The 16,012-nt window shown below is 36.5% G+C and overlaps 1 protein-coding gene across 1 annotated transcript in view; it reads right to left on the bottom strand.

Annotated features, from left to right (window-relative positions):
- Window positions 1–373: 373 nt before the first annotated feature.
- Window positions 374–16,012, bottom strand: part of LOC124635406 — a 75,728-nt gene continuing 60,089 nt past the window's right edge. Inside the window, exons 3-7 of the mRNA XM_047171291.1 lie at window positions 8,863–9,182; window positions 7,664–7,806; window positions 2,264–2,357; window positions 1,816–1,970; window positions 374–1,397 (exon numbers count right to left, since the gene is read on the bottom strand). Of these exons, the coding sequence (XP_047027247.1) occupies window positions 1,106–1,397; window positions 1,816–1,970; window positions 2,264–2,357; window positions 7,664–7,806; window positions 8,863–9,015 (837 nt within the window). The 5' untranslated portion in view covers window positions 9,016–9,182 and the 3' untranslated portion in view covers window positions 374–1,105. The remainder of the gene's footprint in view (window positions 1,398–1,815; window positions 1,971–2,263; window positions 2,358–7,663; window positions 7,807–8,862; window positions 9,183–16,012) is intronic.

The following is a 16,012-nucleotide window of genomic DNA, read 5'->3' as shown; positions in this document are numbered from 1 at the left end:
AATTCTTGTTTTATTCAAGAACATTTTTATGAAAATATATAAATGTGAATGTTTGCCGCAATTTCTATTTCATAAAATAATTCCTTTTATTTGTACCGCCAGTTACAGAAAAGATGAGAAGTAGAAGATTGTCGTGGTATGGACATGTAATGAGGAGGGATGATACGCATGCAACAAAGTGTGTGCTAAGTATGAATGTAGATGGATGGAGAGGAAGAGGAAGACCTAAGAAAAGATGGATGGATTGCCTGAAAGATGATATGAATAGGAAGGGAGTGAGTGTCAGTATGACGAGTGACAGGGGAAAATGGAAGAAAATGACATATTGCGCCGACCCCAAGTAATATTTGGGAACAGGGCAGGAGAAAGAAGATTTGTACCGTCTATCCAGACTTCGCTTAAGCCTAAACACTCCTATAGTAATGGGTAAATTAATATGGCATTTAATTCTGAGTGTTTTGCTTAACCGATATTACATATTTACATTAAATTAATTATTTATAAAATATATTTAGACAAATTGTTACTACGTATTATAATAAGTACAATTACAATAATATTCTATAGATTAATTCTTAACTAAAAAAATATATTTATTTAATGGTTTATTGACATTTAATAAAATTAGTATTTTTATTTATAGATCTACAGACAGGTGTGTAGAAAGAATGTTAGATTGCAGTTTTAAATATTATATTGCCATTGATACAGACAATATTTATAAAAAGGCCTATTCCAAAAATATGGCGAATTGGGCCTAAATTGGAAAGCCACTGTAGCTGAGAATTTCTCAAAATATTTTTTTATCAATTTGTTATTTACAAATAGACGTTAGAGGTGACGTTGAGAGAAAAATTACACCTCCAGACCACTATTTATTAGAAATGACGTATTTACCAGATTATTCATAACAAGATGAACTTATCTGATATATAAGTAGTAGTGGTCCTTTTTTTGGAGATGGCCTTTATTTCTCCTTTTATTTCTCTCATACCATTGCATTATGCCAAAGACTAACATACATAAACTGTTAAGAAAGTTTGATCTAAAAGCCTTCCAGCGGAAGATCGAACGAAAATAAATTTCATCTTTTATATCAAAATTTTCAGTACCTACTAAGTTTGCTTTCTCTATCCGAGTAACCTTTCGCACTCTCCCTGTCAGAATACTTTCCGTTATACTTATTGTACCTATCACTGTTGCCATTTTTAATGTACTGTTTTTCACTGGCGCTGTAGTGGATCTCTGAAGGTCCAATAGTCTTGGACCAGTGGTGGGTCCAGTAGAAGTCGTCAGGGTACCGAGGGTAGGGGTTCTCTCGGCATAGCACCACGCAGTAGATGAGACTGCCTACTAGTGTGATGAAGCCGAATATCAGGAAGACTATGCCCAGGATCCTGGAATAAAAGAGAAACATTTTGTTAATTTATCTAATGACAACCTACATAGTGATGAAAAGTTTAGAAAAAAAAAACAGGACCTAGACGGAATTACTTGTAGCGTTAGTTGTTCTAAAGTCGGAAGTGGCTTTAATGAATGTTGCTGGATTGTGAACTAATGTAGGTAAGCCAGACCTCCACCGTCCACCTGACAGTTGTATTTAACTACCGCTTTCATTTCTTTTTTAATCGACTTCCCAAAAAGGAGGAGGTTCTCAATTCACTTTTAACTTAGACACTGATTTCTAGGCCTAAAAATAATTTATTTTTTAGTCTTTCAAAGTCGGGTTTTTTTTTCATCCAGTTCCAACAAATTGAACAGCACTTAGTGTATATTTCAGACCTGAAGGGTCTCTAATCAAAGTTCTCAACTCACCATACAAACAGCGGTTCAAAGAACTGCAGCACGATGACAAAGCCGAGCGTGACGAGGATCAGCCCCAGGTTGAGCAGCAGCATCAGACAGCACATGCCCTTCACGTTCGGACAGAACGGGTTCGGCGCTGCCATCGCGTCTACTTTTACTCCTGCCTGCAATTGGGATGGAAATTGGTTTGGTAAAGATATTTGATTTCTTATCATCAGCGGTTTTAGCTTTCCGAGGGAACTACTCTTCCCGTAAAGTCCGTTTTTGCGTGAAAGAAGAAAAAAACATCTATACGTACATACAAACTTTTGTATTTATGATAGTACATACCTACTAACTGCGTCTATACTCGTATATGCTAAATAGATCAGCTGTTTTAAATTCTTATTAGCACTTTGTCCATACAATACTAGTAGTTAAAGCAATTACTGTTGGTCAAAACATTGTGTATTCTTACCTTCCTAGAGACTTTAGATCTGTGTGTCGAGGCCACAGATGGCGCCACTGCACTTCTGTAGGAGTACACACTGCGGGGTGCTCGCGACTGCCGGCTGAAAACACAAAATTCAATACGTCATTACAAGACCAGTGTTGATATCGTGGGCAGATGTAGCCTTCAAAAAAGGTGGACACAGCCACCGAGTGTGGGGGACATAGGGGCAATTATATAAAGGAGTTCGAAGGGGGTAGTAGGTACATAAGGGAGTATATAAGGCGGTCGGGACACATAAAGATTGAGAATTAATCACCACGCCCCAAAAATAGAGCTTTTTTGTTGCAGTCAGTCTCTACGGGGAAAATTATTGGGTATCTTCACGATCACCTATTTATAAAATTACCGAAACAGTAACACGAGGAAAACCCATACAATTTACCCATAGTGATGTAAAATAATTTCGGAATATACCTAGTTCACGCCGTGACAGCATTCGTTCCAGCGCTAGGTGTATCGAGTTGTGCTCACGAGAAGCGTCGCGTCCCTAATCTGGGAACACGTATGTCACGACAAACTTCTGGGGTATTTAGCTGATTGTAAAAAGACTAGAACAGTTGATGGTATCTACAGGTTTTTTTGGATTTTTGACTTTCGAGAATGTCCCTTCCCACTCCACGGACTTCTACTCCTATTCTTTCACCGTGCACGCTATACGGCGTAAACGCTTTAAGCGTAATTTTGGTGATATCACGCCACCATCTTCTCTTTCTTCTCGTTTTACTAACTCCGAGATAACAGATTTATTTGCCGACTTTCAAGTACAAGATAAAAAGTTCTAACAATTAAATGAAACATTGAAAACTATATCCTACCAAAATTTAGATTTAATTATTTTTTCGTTTATAGATGTCCTGAGGCCCGAACTCCTAAATAATGTCAAAATTGAATAGAAATCGAATCGCAATAGCAGTTTTAGCCATATCGGGCATTCTGCTACTAATATAAGACCAATCGTATTCCAACGACATTCGATTGGTTTGCGATTGGTCTGCTATTTTGGTTATTTTGGTCTATAAGGTAGTTTGCTCTACAATCATATTGCAATCGTAAATCATTTGCACACAAAATGATCCATTATTGAATGACAGAAAAGTATAAAAACGTTATTTCAAAGAAAAAATAGCGGAATGCCACTAACGCTTCAATCGTAATCGAATCGTGATTGGATCGCGGTCGAATGTGAATCGTATGTTGCTTAAGTAAAATTAGGAGAATCGGGCCCCTGGATAGAGCGAAGTGGAAGAAGAAGATATACGGAAAGCGGACCCCGCCACAAGACGGGATAAACGTTAAAACGAAGAAGAAGAATCATTTATAGATCCATTTTCTTACTCGTATTTACTTAATTTACCTACTGGTATTTGAAATACTGTCTGCTTAAGATCAGCCCATCGTGTGTTCTCATTCAGTAAATAACTACATACTCATAACAACAATTTTAAGTAGTAGACAAAATTACTAGTGTAGGGCAAAGTAAAAACAAAAAAGTATCGATACACTTGTTATCGTTTTTTTTGACAACAGTTTCTTATCTTCCAAGGTTTTTTGATCCATGTCATCAGTCGCCTTGACCTTCATTCTTTGTGCTTAACAATCGGATTGATCTGAACCAAAGTCGTGACCAACGGGTTAGCGTCGCTGGTTACACCTTACGTTGTGACTATTCGAGATGCAGTCGCTTGAAAGTATCGATTACTAACTGCAGGAATTGTAAATCGATTAGTTTATTTAGGTTCAAATTTCACTATTGTGATTATTTTGCAAGTTAAACGGAAATTCATGCAACTGGATAATATTAATTTTCTGACGATTCCCAGTACCTAGATACCTATTCGATTAATTATTGGTTTGCATTGTAAAATTGCATTTTGTCACAATTTATCAGTAATCAGACATAATGTAGACGGTTGCATAGCATTCCATGAGAGTTTGCTAAAAAATACTGTTTTGTTCTAACAAAAAATAATTCAATAGTATACATCGATGTACCAGGGATTAAATCATCACATCGATTTTAATATAAACGGCTGTCAACATGCCTTCCCCACTTATTACTACCAACAAACTTAAACTAGCGTCTAACAAGCTAAAAAGTCAACCAAAAAATATTTGATCATCCCATTTAACTTTTTTATTAATTCGTTGACAGTTTAGAAAGTTTCCAAGTAAATTGACCAATAACTTCCTTTTTTATGAAGTCGGTTGATAAAGGGACAAAGCCAGAAGTCCTTAGTCACTGTTCGATATTCAAATATTTATTCAAACGAGATGTCAAAGTAAAAAAGGTTTAAGTAAGGGCTAAAAAAAGGTTTTTTGAATAAGTTGTTAAGCAGTCAACGTGTAGTTATTTTTATTTTTAAGTTTTTGACTGATTGAGTGGTTATAAAATAAGTTTATGAGGCCTTTTTGTTTGAGTTGACAAGGCATTTTAAGGTGTAGAATATTGAATATATTATTACTTAATAATAAAACTTTTTATACAGAGAGAGATGTACCCAGACAGTCAAAAAAATATTAATTTTGATGTCTACTTCAATTGAAAAAGTATAGGTGGAAATAGCTTATCGCGTAAACATGAAAATCCAAGAGTAAAGTACTTTTTCTTTATCTTTATATTTTGTTTTGGTCAGGATTAGAAAGCTCGCATTGTCGGCAACAGTCAAAGAAATGTGATGTCATGCAATTGAATTACCAAAATAGGGCAATGTTGTGGCTCTCTATGAAGTTTCAGGGCTGTCACAAACTAATATCAAAATTGGCCCTAAAGCATTCTCTACATTTATACGTAGGTCGAGTTATTAATAGTCATGTTTATTTTCATCGATATTTTATCACCTCACTATTAAAATCAATACTATAAACGTAGAAGTTGTTGTGTGTGAAAATAAGGGTGGATATAGTGTAAATATCTTACCATTTCAGGTCGAAACTAATGAACGAATTTTGAATACACTTGACAGTATGCGGGTAATACAGTTTGTAGATCAGAAAAATATATACCTACCCAAGCTCCTTTTCATGAGGGTGTGAAAAAAGTAGTTTCTTTGGCATGCAGCTGAAACCTCGCGGCTTTTTTTGATATGCATATTGCTACTGGCAACCCTGAGTGATTCCCGTATACGCTACCCGAGGACAGTTTGAGAAAGTAAAATAAATTCGTTACGATCTGACATCGACGTTACGGTAGTCACTAATGTTACCGAATTATATAGTTTTTTACTGCAGTCGCTCTGTTGGTTTATAATGAATGAATTTGTTGAATGTGGTTCACACGGTTCCTTTGGGATTTAGTCGTAGAGCATTTAATTTAAAGAAAAGTGACGAAGATAATTCTATGGACAACATCGCCAGTTTGAAAAGGCTGTTAAAAAGACTTATTAAATAAAATATGCTATGAAAGAATTTAATGATTATGAAGATATAAAATGCAAGCTTTCAACTGATTTAGTAAATGCACAAATACAACAATAAGCAGGAATATTATAAGAAAAGTAATAAAATAAGTTCCAGAAAAGTACATAGGTATAGGCAACCTACGAGTACATAGGTACAGTGGAGCCAATAAATCGTGCCCCAGATGCCTGGGTTCGATTCCCGTGTCGCGACATCATTGCGCTGTCGGCGAGCGAACCGCGGCTGAGTTATTCTCTCAATGATTTACTACGTAACTGTACATTTGTTTGGTTTAAGCGATCATTTTGTATTGCTATTACGGCTCCTTGTAATATAGATGAGGTATAAGTTTTGATCGCGATTTTACTCGTAATATCTACAAATACTTACCTACTATTTTTTATTTTCGTATGGGAAATTATCAAAATGACCCTCATGGTTGGAATCGAAGGTGTCACAGTGTCGAACAGTGTCAAAGAAAAGCGTCCATATTTCTTCTTAACCCTTTTGTGCTTACGTTGCCAAATGTGACCACGGTACCTCAATCGAATTATGTGCATAATGCTAATAATGGTCCTAGATTCTGTCGACAGTGTAGGTTTAGTTGCTACCTGTAAACTAGATTTGTGCCCAATTGCTGCATTCGATCGGCTTTCCTTCCAAATATACGTCATCAGATAGATAATTTTATTCAAAATATCAACTACTAGCTGCTTCTCGCGGTTTCACCCGCGTCCTGGAGAATTGTATTCATTTACTTGGATATAATATAACCTATGTCACCAAGGAATAGTAGCTTCACATGGGCGAAAGAAATCAAAACAGTTCAGTAGTTTCGGAGTCTATAATAGTAATAATATTTTAGGTACCTCTAGATTAATGTTAGATTAATTATAAGAATCCTACTTATAAGTCCTGATGTTCGTATTAATAAACGCTAAACAAAGCTTGCGTGTTCTCATATTCAAAGTACGAACGTACGTGCGGAATGTTGGCAGTGCGCGCACGCATGATTCATGCATGCACCGTTGAATTGCTTTATGAGCAATTTTCCATCAATTCTCGCGTTTAATGCAAAAGGTTTTGTTCGGGGATTGGGCAAACGGGCGGGGAGAATGCGGCGGTTTTTTGAGCTTGCCATTTTGAATGCCATGCTTTTAAGGCAATTCTTTGTGTAGGACACTATGGTCACTAAAGGTTTCAAAGAAATTGTCAGACTGCAGTGTGTTTTGAAGACAAGCCAAGCCAAGCCAAGTCGACCCCAGCATAGGCGGGTTCTTTAAGAGGTGTTTGAACTTGTGTTTTGAAGACAACAAAAAAAAAGCATTAATTCTAGTAATTGATTAAGAAAATCGAGACAACTAGCAAAAATATCTTCGAAGTCTTGGCGTTCCAACCGCTCGTTTGCATATCCCAGTGACGCGGGCGCACGTATCGAGCTCCGTTGGACTGAATTAGTGGGATTTAAGGACCAAGCGGGACCCACGGGTTAACGGTACATTAACATAGTCGCTGAACTCCATTAAACCATGACTTATTTACTATTAGACTATCGTCTTTCAAATTGGTTTGTGCTAACAGTCTCTGTAAGGTCTAGCAAAGTTGGTTCGTGTGTGTCTCTTTACTGTTCCTTTATTCCTTATTTTCTCTACTAAACTTAAATAAATTGCCACTAGAGGCAAATCTAAGTTATTTAGATAAATGCTCTTTTTATTTACTCGTATTATGTAGAAGGTAGGTAATTCTTAAGTAAAATTATGTATTGTATAGTTAGAGGCCTTAAAAACTGAACACATATGGAATATTGTTATGCTTTCCTGGGCTAAATTAATATTCTCTGCTTATTTGATACCAATCAAAATGACTCGTGAAAATCTTCCCCATTATGTATTTCCAAGGGGACCTTCACCCCGTAGGTACCAAGTTATGCTAAAGAAAATAAAATCTCATCATCATGTATCCACTTGCCTGATTTCTGAAGGAGGTCGGTAGGCGGCGCTGGTGACGTACACATCAGACCCCGAGTCTGCTCTGGGTGAGCCGTTGGTGTGCTGGTGCCGTCTGCCATTCCTGTGCTCGCCTGAAGGTGATCGCGTTCGCTCGTCCATTGTCTGAAAAAAAAATATCAATAGATACATAGAAGAGCTTGTCACTATGTAGGAAGTATTCTACCTTCTACCTTTTGTTTTTTAACACGCTGATATTAACTTCACTTGTAACTAACTATGCATATAAGAAAATCTTTAAATCTTAATTTGACCGACTTCCCGGTCTTCAATTAGGATGAAATTTTGCACACGCTCTGAGTTCTGATGATAACACATGACTAGCCAAGAAACGTCATTACAAAATCAATATGTCGGCCTCCCCAATAAGGCGGACTGGCTGTTTGAAATCAAAATAAAAACCGTGTTTTTAAGTTTTTTAAACTATTATTTTATTGTTATTGCGTATCTTTGTGTATTTTTGTTTTGAGCTATCATAAAGTCATGTACGAAAATATGGTTAAGTAACGTTTGACACTGTTGTGCCGTGGATGAGAAATCATTACATTTCTAGTTGTCTAGCGAAAATACATAAAAAAAAACACTTGAAGACATATGAACATCTAAAAAAAACTAAAGCATCTGTTTCGTGTGATTGATTGTAGGTAGTTAAAAAAATCGCTTGACGTTTACAGTTTACAGCTGAGATTAAAATAGTTTACGACATCAAATTCGCATTCCCTACGATGTTTTGAACCATAAATTACAAATTCATTGATAAAACGTATACATACATACGAGTGTACCTACTATATTATACATATTTATAGCAAAAAATATGCGTCTGGTCGTTTGGTGCTACAAAATAAATCTTTTAATGTCTCTATAAAAATCTTTTAATTTCATGAATACAAAAACACAGTTTTTCTTTTCTCTAATATCGCTGGTGGATTTTCCGCTCGGATTTTTCTTGTGACAACGCTCGGCTCGACTCGGTGGTGTGTATTTAATAATTTAAGTGAGGTTTTAAGTGGGAATAGCATTCTATTCCTTATAATAATTCTTATATTAATTTCTTCCCGCTCAATTTCTTTAAAGGCACTTGAAAATACTCCCAATTTTTTTAAAGGCACTTGAAAATACTCCCACGTCCCCAAATTTCACAATCTTGTAAAAACTTACCGTATATTCAGAAAGTGTCCTTTCCGAAGGTGCTCGATGACTGTCATTCTCATCCCTCGACGAGGCCCTGTGTATATAACCCCCAGACGACGGAGAATCAACCCCCGACCGGTGGGTCGCCACATAATGATTGTTTTTCACTTTATGCGCCATTTTGGATTCTAAATATTCACTAACACTGGTACATAGTTCGTCACCGGTCACGCATAGTCAGATAGTCGTTTATAAGTGCGCATTTTAGGGTTAAGCAGGTATTTAGTAAGTGCACATAGTTTTGCTTTTTTCTTGTGTTTCAGTTCATCGTTTGTGATTGGTGGTATCTGTAACAAAAGAAAAGTAGGTTAGTTAAACAAGCTATGTATAAAATTATATTTGTTTCGTAAGTATAACTTATTATAACTTAACTAAGTTATGAGTGTAACTTTATGGTCTCTTAACAATTTTTTTAAAAATATCAGTTAAACATTGATTAAAAATTAGCTCTATGGAATGTCTTCTAGCTAAGATAGCTTCTTTAAGCAACAGGTGATAAAATTGATTGCTTCAGAAACAGTACACCCACATGACAGTTAATTTTCGCATTTAGATCAGTTTAATAGGCTCAAAAGCCGCACCCAACATCTGTATCTTCTAAAATATATTCTATCAAACAGAATGTAAACGAAATCTTACTGTTTCGGCGACCTTGAACGATTTATTCATCCACAAGCAAATTTACACCTTAAGGCTTCAGATATACAGTTGATAATCCAATGAAGTTAACTTAAAATTATTTCACGAAACAATAGTAACATTCCGATCTTAGTCGATTAATGACGCAACGATTGCAGGTATCGATTCATATCGATATTATTTACTCGTTAAATTGTTCTTACTGTTATTGTTTTTTTTTTGCAGTTTCTATCGATTATCACGGTCCATTGAATGAGTAAGAAACTTTTGACAGGCATAAGAGTAAAAAAAATATTAATTCTCAGACTTGACAGTTAGATTTTTGTTTTCATTGCTTTATTTTTATTAATAGTGATTTAAGAAATAAGCTACGTATTTTTTTTTAAGTTTGTGGCCAATCGCAACGCTTTCCACCTTGTTTTAATTTATTGTCAGGATATGTTTTTAATCGACTGCCCGAAAAGGCAGGGGATCCGATGTGGGGTTTTTTACTGACCACTAGCATATTCAAATTCCATCCAGTTCAGTATGTTCAAAAGTTACGAGAACTTTTCAACATAACTTGAATATACAAGGTGTTGATTTGCATTTGTGCCATACTTCAGGAGGAGGACATAAAATACGTAAATAATCGATTGGAAATATTGGAAATATAGTAGACGGGAAATAGCTAATATGCACTGTTTTTTTTTGTCATTGTAATGTCGTAGTATTTCAGAAGTAATCCAATTTTATGAATGAAATTAATGAATAATCGTTTCGTATGCTTTGTGTTTGCGTTTCTGTGAGGGAGCAGCACGGTTTTGAGGCCAGTAACATACGCGCCGAGATTGAAAACGGGTAGGTGACATTGACGAATTTCCGAAAAAAAATTAAAATCAAAAATTTTCGTACCAATTTTTTTGTTGATATGGGTTGAGAATCATTAGTATAATTACGTCCTTGACTATGGCACGCATGCAAATCAACAGCTTGTATATTATTAGAATACCTAGAGAACTTAAATAATATAGTTTGCTACGTAAATAGTGTACTTGAATAGTGCAGATCTTAGCTAGAGCTACCTCAGGAAGTGGTTTACAACGGTGCATTGGGAACATTTCACGAATTCCTATAGAAATGAATGAATGCGGTCCAAGCGAAGAGAAATAAGCGATTTTGTTCGTTGCTGTGTTAACTGTAAATTCAGGTACCTAATTGAGTTCCTACTAATTGTTTCAAGCCAAACATACAAATTAGATTTGTAGGTATTTACCTACGTGTTTTTTTTTTGTCAGACTCTTACTGACTAAAAACCGTCGTGTTCCGTCATAGGCCTTTTATGTACCAGGGCCGCGGTATCTCTTTCGAACAACCCGCAGCCCCGGCAGGATTTACCTACGTCTTACATCCATACTAATATTATAAAGTTGAAGAGTTTGTTCAGAGTGTTAGAAATACTGGTTCCATTTGAAAAATTATTTCAGTCCTAGATTGGCTAGATATAGGTTGCTTTTTATAGTGATGGAGTTGTTCCCAAGGAACGTGGGTGAAACCGCTGGCTGAAGCTAGTTGTAGGTATAACAAGTTTGTGCCTTATACCATTTCCTATGCATACCTTGAACGAACCATTGTTTTTGAACGTAGCAGGTACTTTATTGGTCAGAAAGGTTTGTGATATTTCACAAATGTTGGGGTGAGGTAGGCCTACGTTGTATGCACACTTTGTAAATATGTTTTATCTCAGGAAAGCGGGTGCGCCATACTTATGTGAACATATATATGCACATTGTCTTTGTATGATGTAAATGTATCTATATCTATGCACATTATTGCACATAGTTTTAATATATGAAAGAAAGCTCAATAGCGGTCTGTATCAGTGGTCAAATCACTGAGTCATATCGACTATTAGTAGATCATCATCCTCCGAGTCATTTTCCCAACTATGTTGGGGTCGGCTTCCAGTCTAACCGGATTCAGCTGAGTACCAGTGCTTTACAAGAAGCGGCTGCCTATCTGACCTCCTCAACCCAGTTACCCGGGAAACCCGATACCCCTTGGTTAGACTGGTGTCAGACTTCGACTATTAGCAGATAGGTGTCCAATATTATTACCAACAGTTATTTGAAAATAAATCGTGAATCCCATCAAACTTTTAATGCTAAAAATGCGTTAAGCGGCCACTAGGCTCTTAAATGTTATTGCTTTGACACTTACAGCTATTAAACCAGCTAAGATCGTAATTCAGCATTACAGCTAGGCATTTGAAGCCTCAAGGAACTAAAGGTAGTCACGACCAGAAATAACAGAATTGGTTAAATACCTAATATGGGCCCAGTATTTGAATACAGTAGAAATTACCTTCTAAGATAAATATTTAGCTAGAATTGGAAGGAAGGCAATTAATTCTATTGGTTTTCATGTTTGTTTTGGCATTTAAACTGGAGTTCAGTTTGAACCCGGTTATGGTAAAATTGTGGAGTTTATGGGTAGTTCTGTGTGGGCCAAGTTTTTAGAACCATATTGCTCAGAGATTAATAAAATAAATTTTGATAAAACGTCATGCAGAATTTTTTGCATCATCATGCAGTTTGACGTTCGAGAGTACATAAGAGAGTACATAATATGTTACATAAGAGAGTACATAAGGCAGTACATAAGGCAGTACATAAGAGAGTACATAAGGCAGTACATAAGGGAGTACATAAGGCAGTACATAAGAGAGTACATAAGGCAGTATATAAGGCAGTACATAAGAGAGTACATAAGGCAGTACATAAGGGAGTACATAAGGCAGTACATAAGAGAGTACATAAGGCAGTATATAAGGCAGTAAGTACATAAGGCAGTACATAAGAGAGTATAAAAGGCAGTATATAAGATAGTACATAAGGCAGTAAATAAGAGAGTACATAAGACGGTACATAAGAGAGTACATAAGAGAGTACATAAGGCAGTACATAAGGCAGTACATAAGGCAGTACATAAGAGAGTATATAAGGCAGTATATAAGATAGTACATAAGGCAGTAAATAAGAGAGTACATAAGAGGGTACATAAGAGAGTACATAAGAGAGTACATAAGGCAGTACATAAGGCAGTACATAAGGTAGTACATAAGGCAGTACATAAGAGAGTACATAAGAGAGTACATAATATGTTACATAAGAGAGTACATAAGGCGAGAGTACATAAGGCAGTACATAAGGCAGTACATAAGAGAGTACATAAGGCAGTACATAAGAGAGTACATAAGGCAGTATATAAGGCAGTACATAAGAGAGTACATAAGAGAGTACATAAGGCAGTACATAAGGCAGTACATAAGGTAGTACATAAGGCAGTACATAAGAGAGTACATAAGGCAGTACATAAGGCAGTGTTATGTACTTACTGCCTTATGTACTGCCTTATGTACTTACTGCCTTATATACTGCCTTATGTACTCTCTTATGTACTGCCTTATGTACTCTCTTATGTACTGCCTTATGTACTCTCTTATATACTGCCTTATTTACTACATAAGAGAGTACATACGGCAGTACATAAGGCAGTAAGTACATAAGGCAGTACATAAGGCAGTATATAAGATAGTACATAAGGCAGTAAATAAGAGAGTACATAAGAGGGTACATAAGAGAGTACATAAGAGTACATAAGGCATTACATAAGGCAGTACATAAGGCAGTACATAAGGCAGTACATAAGGCAGTACATAAGGCAGTACATGAGGCAGTATATGAGGCAGTATATAAGGCAGTATATGAGGCAGTACATAAGGCAGTACATAAGACAGTACATGAGGCAGTATATGAGGCAGTATATAAGGCAGTATATGAGGCAGTACATAAGGCAGTACATAAGGGAGTACATAAGGCAGTACATAAGAGAGTACATAAGGCAGTATATAAGGCAGTAAGTACATAAGGCAGTAAATAAGAGAGTACATAAGAGGGTACATAAGAGAGTACATAAGAGAGTACATAAGGCAGTATATAAGGCAGTACATAAGATAGTACATAAGGCAGTACATAAGGCAGTGCATAAGAGTACATAAGGCAGTAAGTACATAAGGCAGTATATGAGGCAGTACATAAGGCAGTACATAAGGCAGTACATGAGGCAGTATATGAGGCAGTATATAAGGCAGTACATAAGGCAGTACATAAGGCAGTACATAAGAGAGTACATAAGGCAGTATATAAAGCAGTAAGTACATAAGGCAGTACATAAGGCAGTACATAAGAGACTCTCTTACTACATAAGACTCTCTTACTACATAAGAGAGTATGTACTCTCTTACTACATAAGAGAGTACATACTCTCTTATGTAGTAAGAGAGTACAGAGAGAGAGAGAGAGAGTCTTATGTACTCTCTTATGTACTGCCTTATGTACTTACTGCCTTATATACTGCCTTATGTACTCTCTTATGTACTGCCTTATGTACTCTCTTATGTACTCTCTTATGTACTCTCTTATGTACTGCCTTATTTACTACATAAGAGAGTACATAAGAGAGTACATAAGAGAGTACATAAGAGAGTACATAAGGCAGTACATAAGGCAGTACATAAGGCAGTTCATAAGGCAGTACATAAGGCAGTACATAAGGCAGTACATAAGGCAGTACATAAGAGAGTACATAAGGGAGTACATAAGGCAGTACATAAGGCAGTACATAAGGCAGTACATAAGGCAGTATATAAGGCAGTACATAAGATAGTACATAAGGCAGTACATAAGGCAGTGCATAAGAGTACATAAGGCAGTAAGTACATAAGGCAGTATATGAGGCAGTACATAAGGCAGTACATAAGGCAGTACATAAGGCAGTACATAAGGCAGTATATGAGGCAGTATATAAGGCAGTACATAAGGCAGTACATAAGGCAGTACATAAGGCAGTACATAAGGCAGTTCATAAGAGAGTACATAAGGCAGTATATAAGAGAGTACATAAGGCAGTACATAAGGCAGTACATAAGAGAGTACATAAGGCAGTACATAAGGCAGTACATAAGGCAGTACATAAGGCAGTAAGTACATGTGGCAGTAAGTACATATGGCAGTACATAAGGCAGTACATAAGGCACTACATAAGGCAGTACATAAGGCAGTACATAAGAGAGTATATAAGAAAGTACATGAGAGGGTTTATCCGTACAGATTCCGTATTAAATAGCCTTTGTCACTAATGACACCTCGGATCGGTGTAACTTCCCTACAGTAAAATAATTTACCAAATCAGTTCAGTAGTTTCGAATTCCAAAAACAAACAAAAAATCATCTTTATACCATTAATATAACAAAACACTATCCTGATTACATAAAGCCATAACAAAACACTATCCTGATTACATAACACTATGTTAATTTCGTAAGATCATGTTTTGGGAGCTCAATAACGTCACGGGTATACAGAAGTAATCAGAAAGTCATCATACACAAATTAGCTCTGACCCACACTCATCCACTTGTAGTGCGATAGATTTAAGATGGTTATACACCGAAAGCTGTAATATATCGCATGTTCTTTACTTTTTAATCTGACCTGATCTCTTTCCGGTCGTGTCGGATTGCCGTCCCATCGGGTTATGAGAGTGAAGGAATAGGGATTGCACCTGTGTCTGCGCAAATGCTCGTGCACTATAATGTCCTGTGGATGCCATTATTACGTTTTAACTAATATTTTATTAAGAGAAGTAGTCTGACTCCTGAGTTCAGGAGGTCAGATAGGCAGTCGCCCTATGTTAAACACTATAGTCCAAGACTTACTCACAACCGAATTTTTTTGTAACGTCAAACGCCCTTATATTCTGCCCTGTGTAGGTACACCCCTATATACTCTCCCTGTTAACTGCCTCATGTACTACTCCTATGCATTCTCCCTTTTTACTCCTTCATAAACTCTCTTATTAAACCACTGTACTCCGTTGTGAACCTTATGTCCTATCCCCAATGCATTTTTTATTGCTGCCTTTATAAAGATAGTATATATTTTGTAGCATCGCGTTGAATATAAGGAAGGCTTTATTTAAAACCATACGCGTTGTCTATGCGATGAAATTATAATACGTCTGATTACAGCCCCGCCCTTTCGTTATGGCGTGAAAGATAAGGCCATACTTTGTCTCAATTTGTTTAGCTTAAATTTACATCACGTTCTACAGTATATAGTTTATATCATAACATGTAATATGTCTATCATCTTTGGAGCAAGTAAAACATAGTTGGCTTCTTGGCATTAGGTTAAAAAACTGTGTCGATGCCTGATTTATCAATGATTCTGCCAGCGGTTTCACCCGCATCCCGTGGGAACCTCTGCACGAACCCGGATAAAAAGTAGCATAAAGCCTTCCTCGATAAATGGGCTATCTAACACCGAAAGAATTGTTCAAATCGGACCAGTAGTTCCTGAGATAAGCGCCTTCAAACAAACAAACAAACTCTTCAGCTTTATAATATTAGTATAGATGAATGCATCTATAGGAGCT

Source organism: Helicoverpa zea, chromosome 12, assembly GCF_022581195.2.
Source record: "Helicoverpa zea isolate HzStark_Cry1AcR chromosome 12, ilHelZeax1.1, whole genome shotgun sequence".
Lineage (NCBI taxonomy): Eukaryota > Metazoa > Arthropoda > Insecta > Lepidoptera > Noctuidae > Helicoverpa > Helicoverpa zea.
Note: the sequence above shows the minus strand (reverse complement) of the source record. Positions and strands in the feature narration are given on the sequence as shown.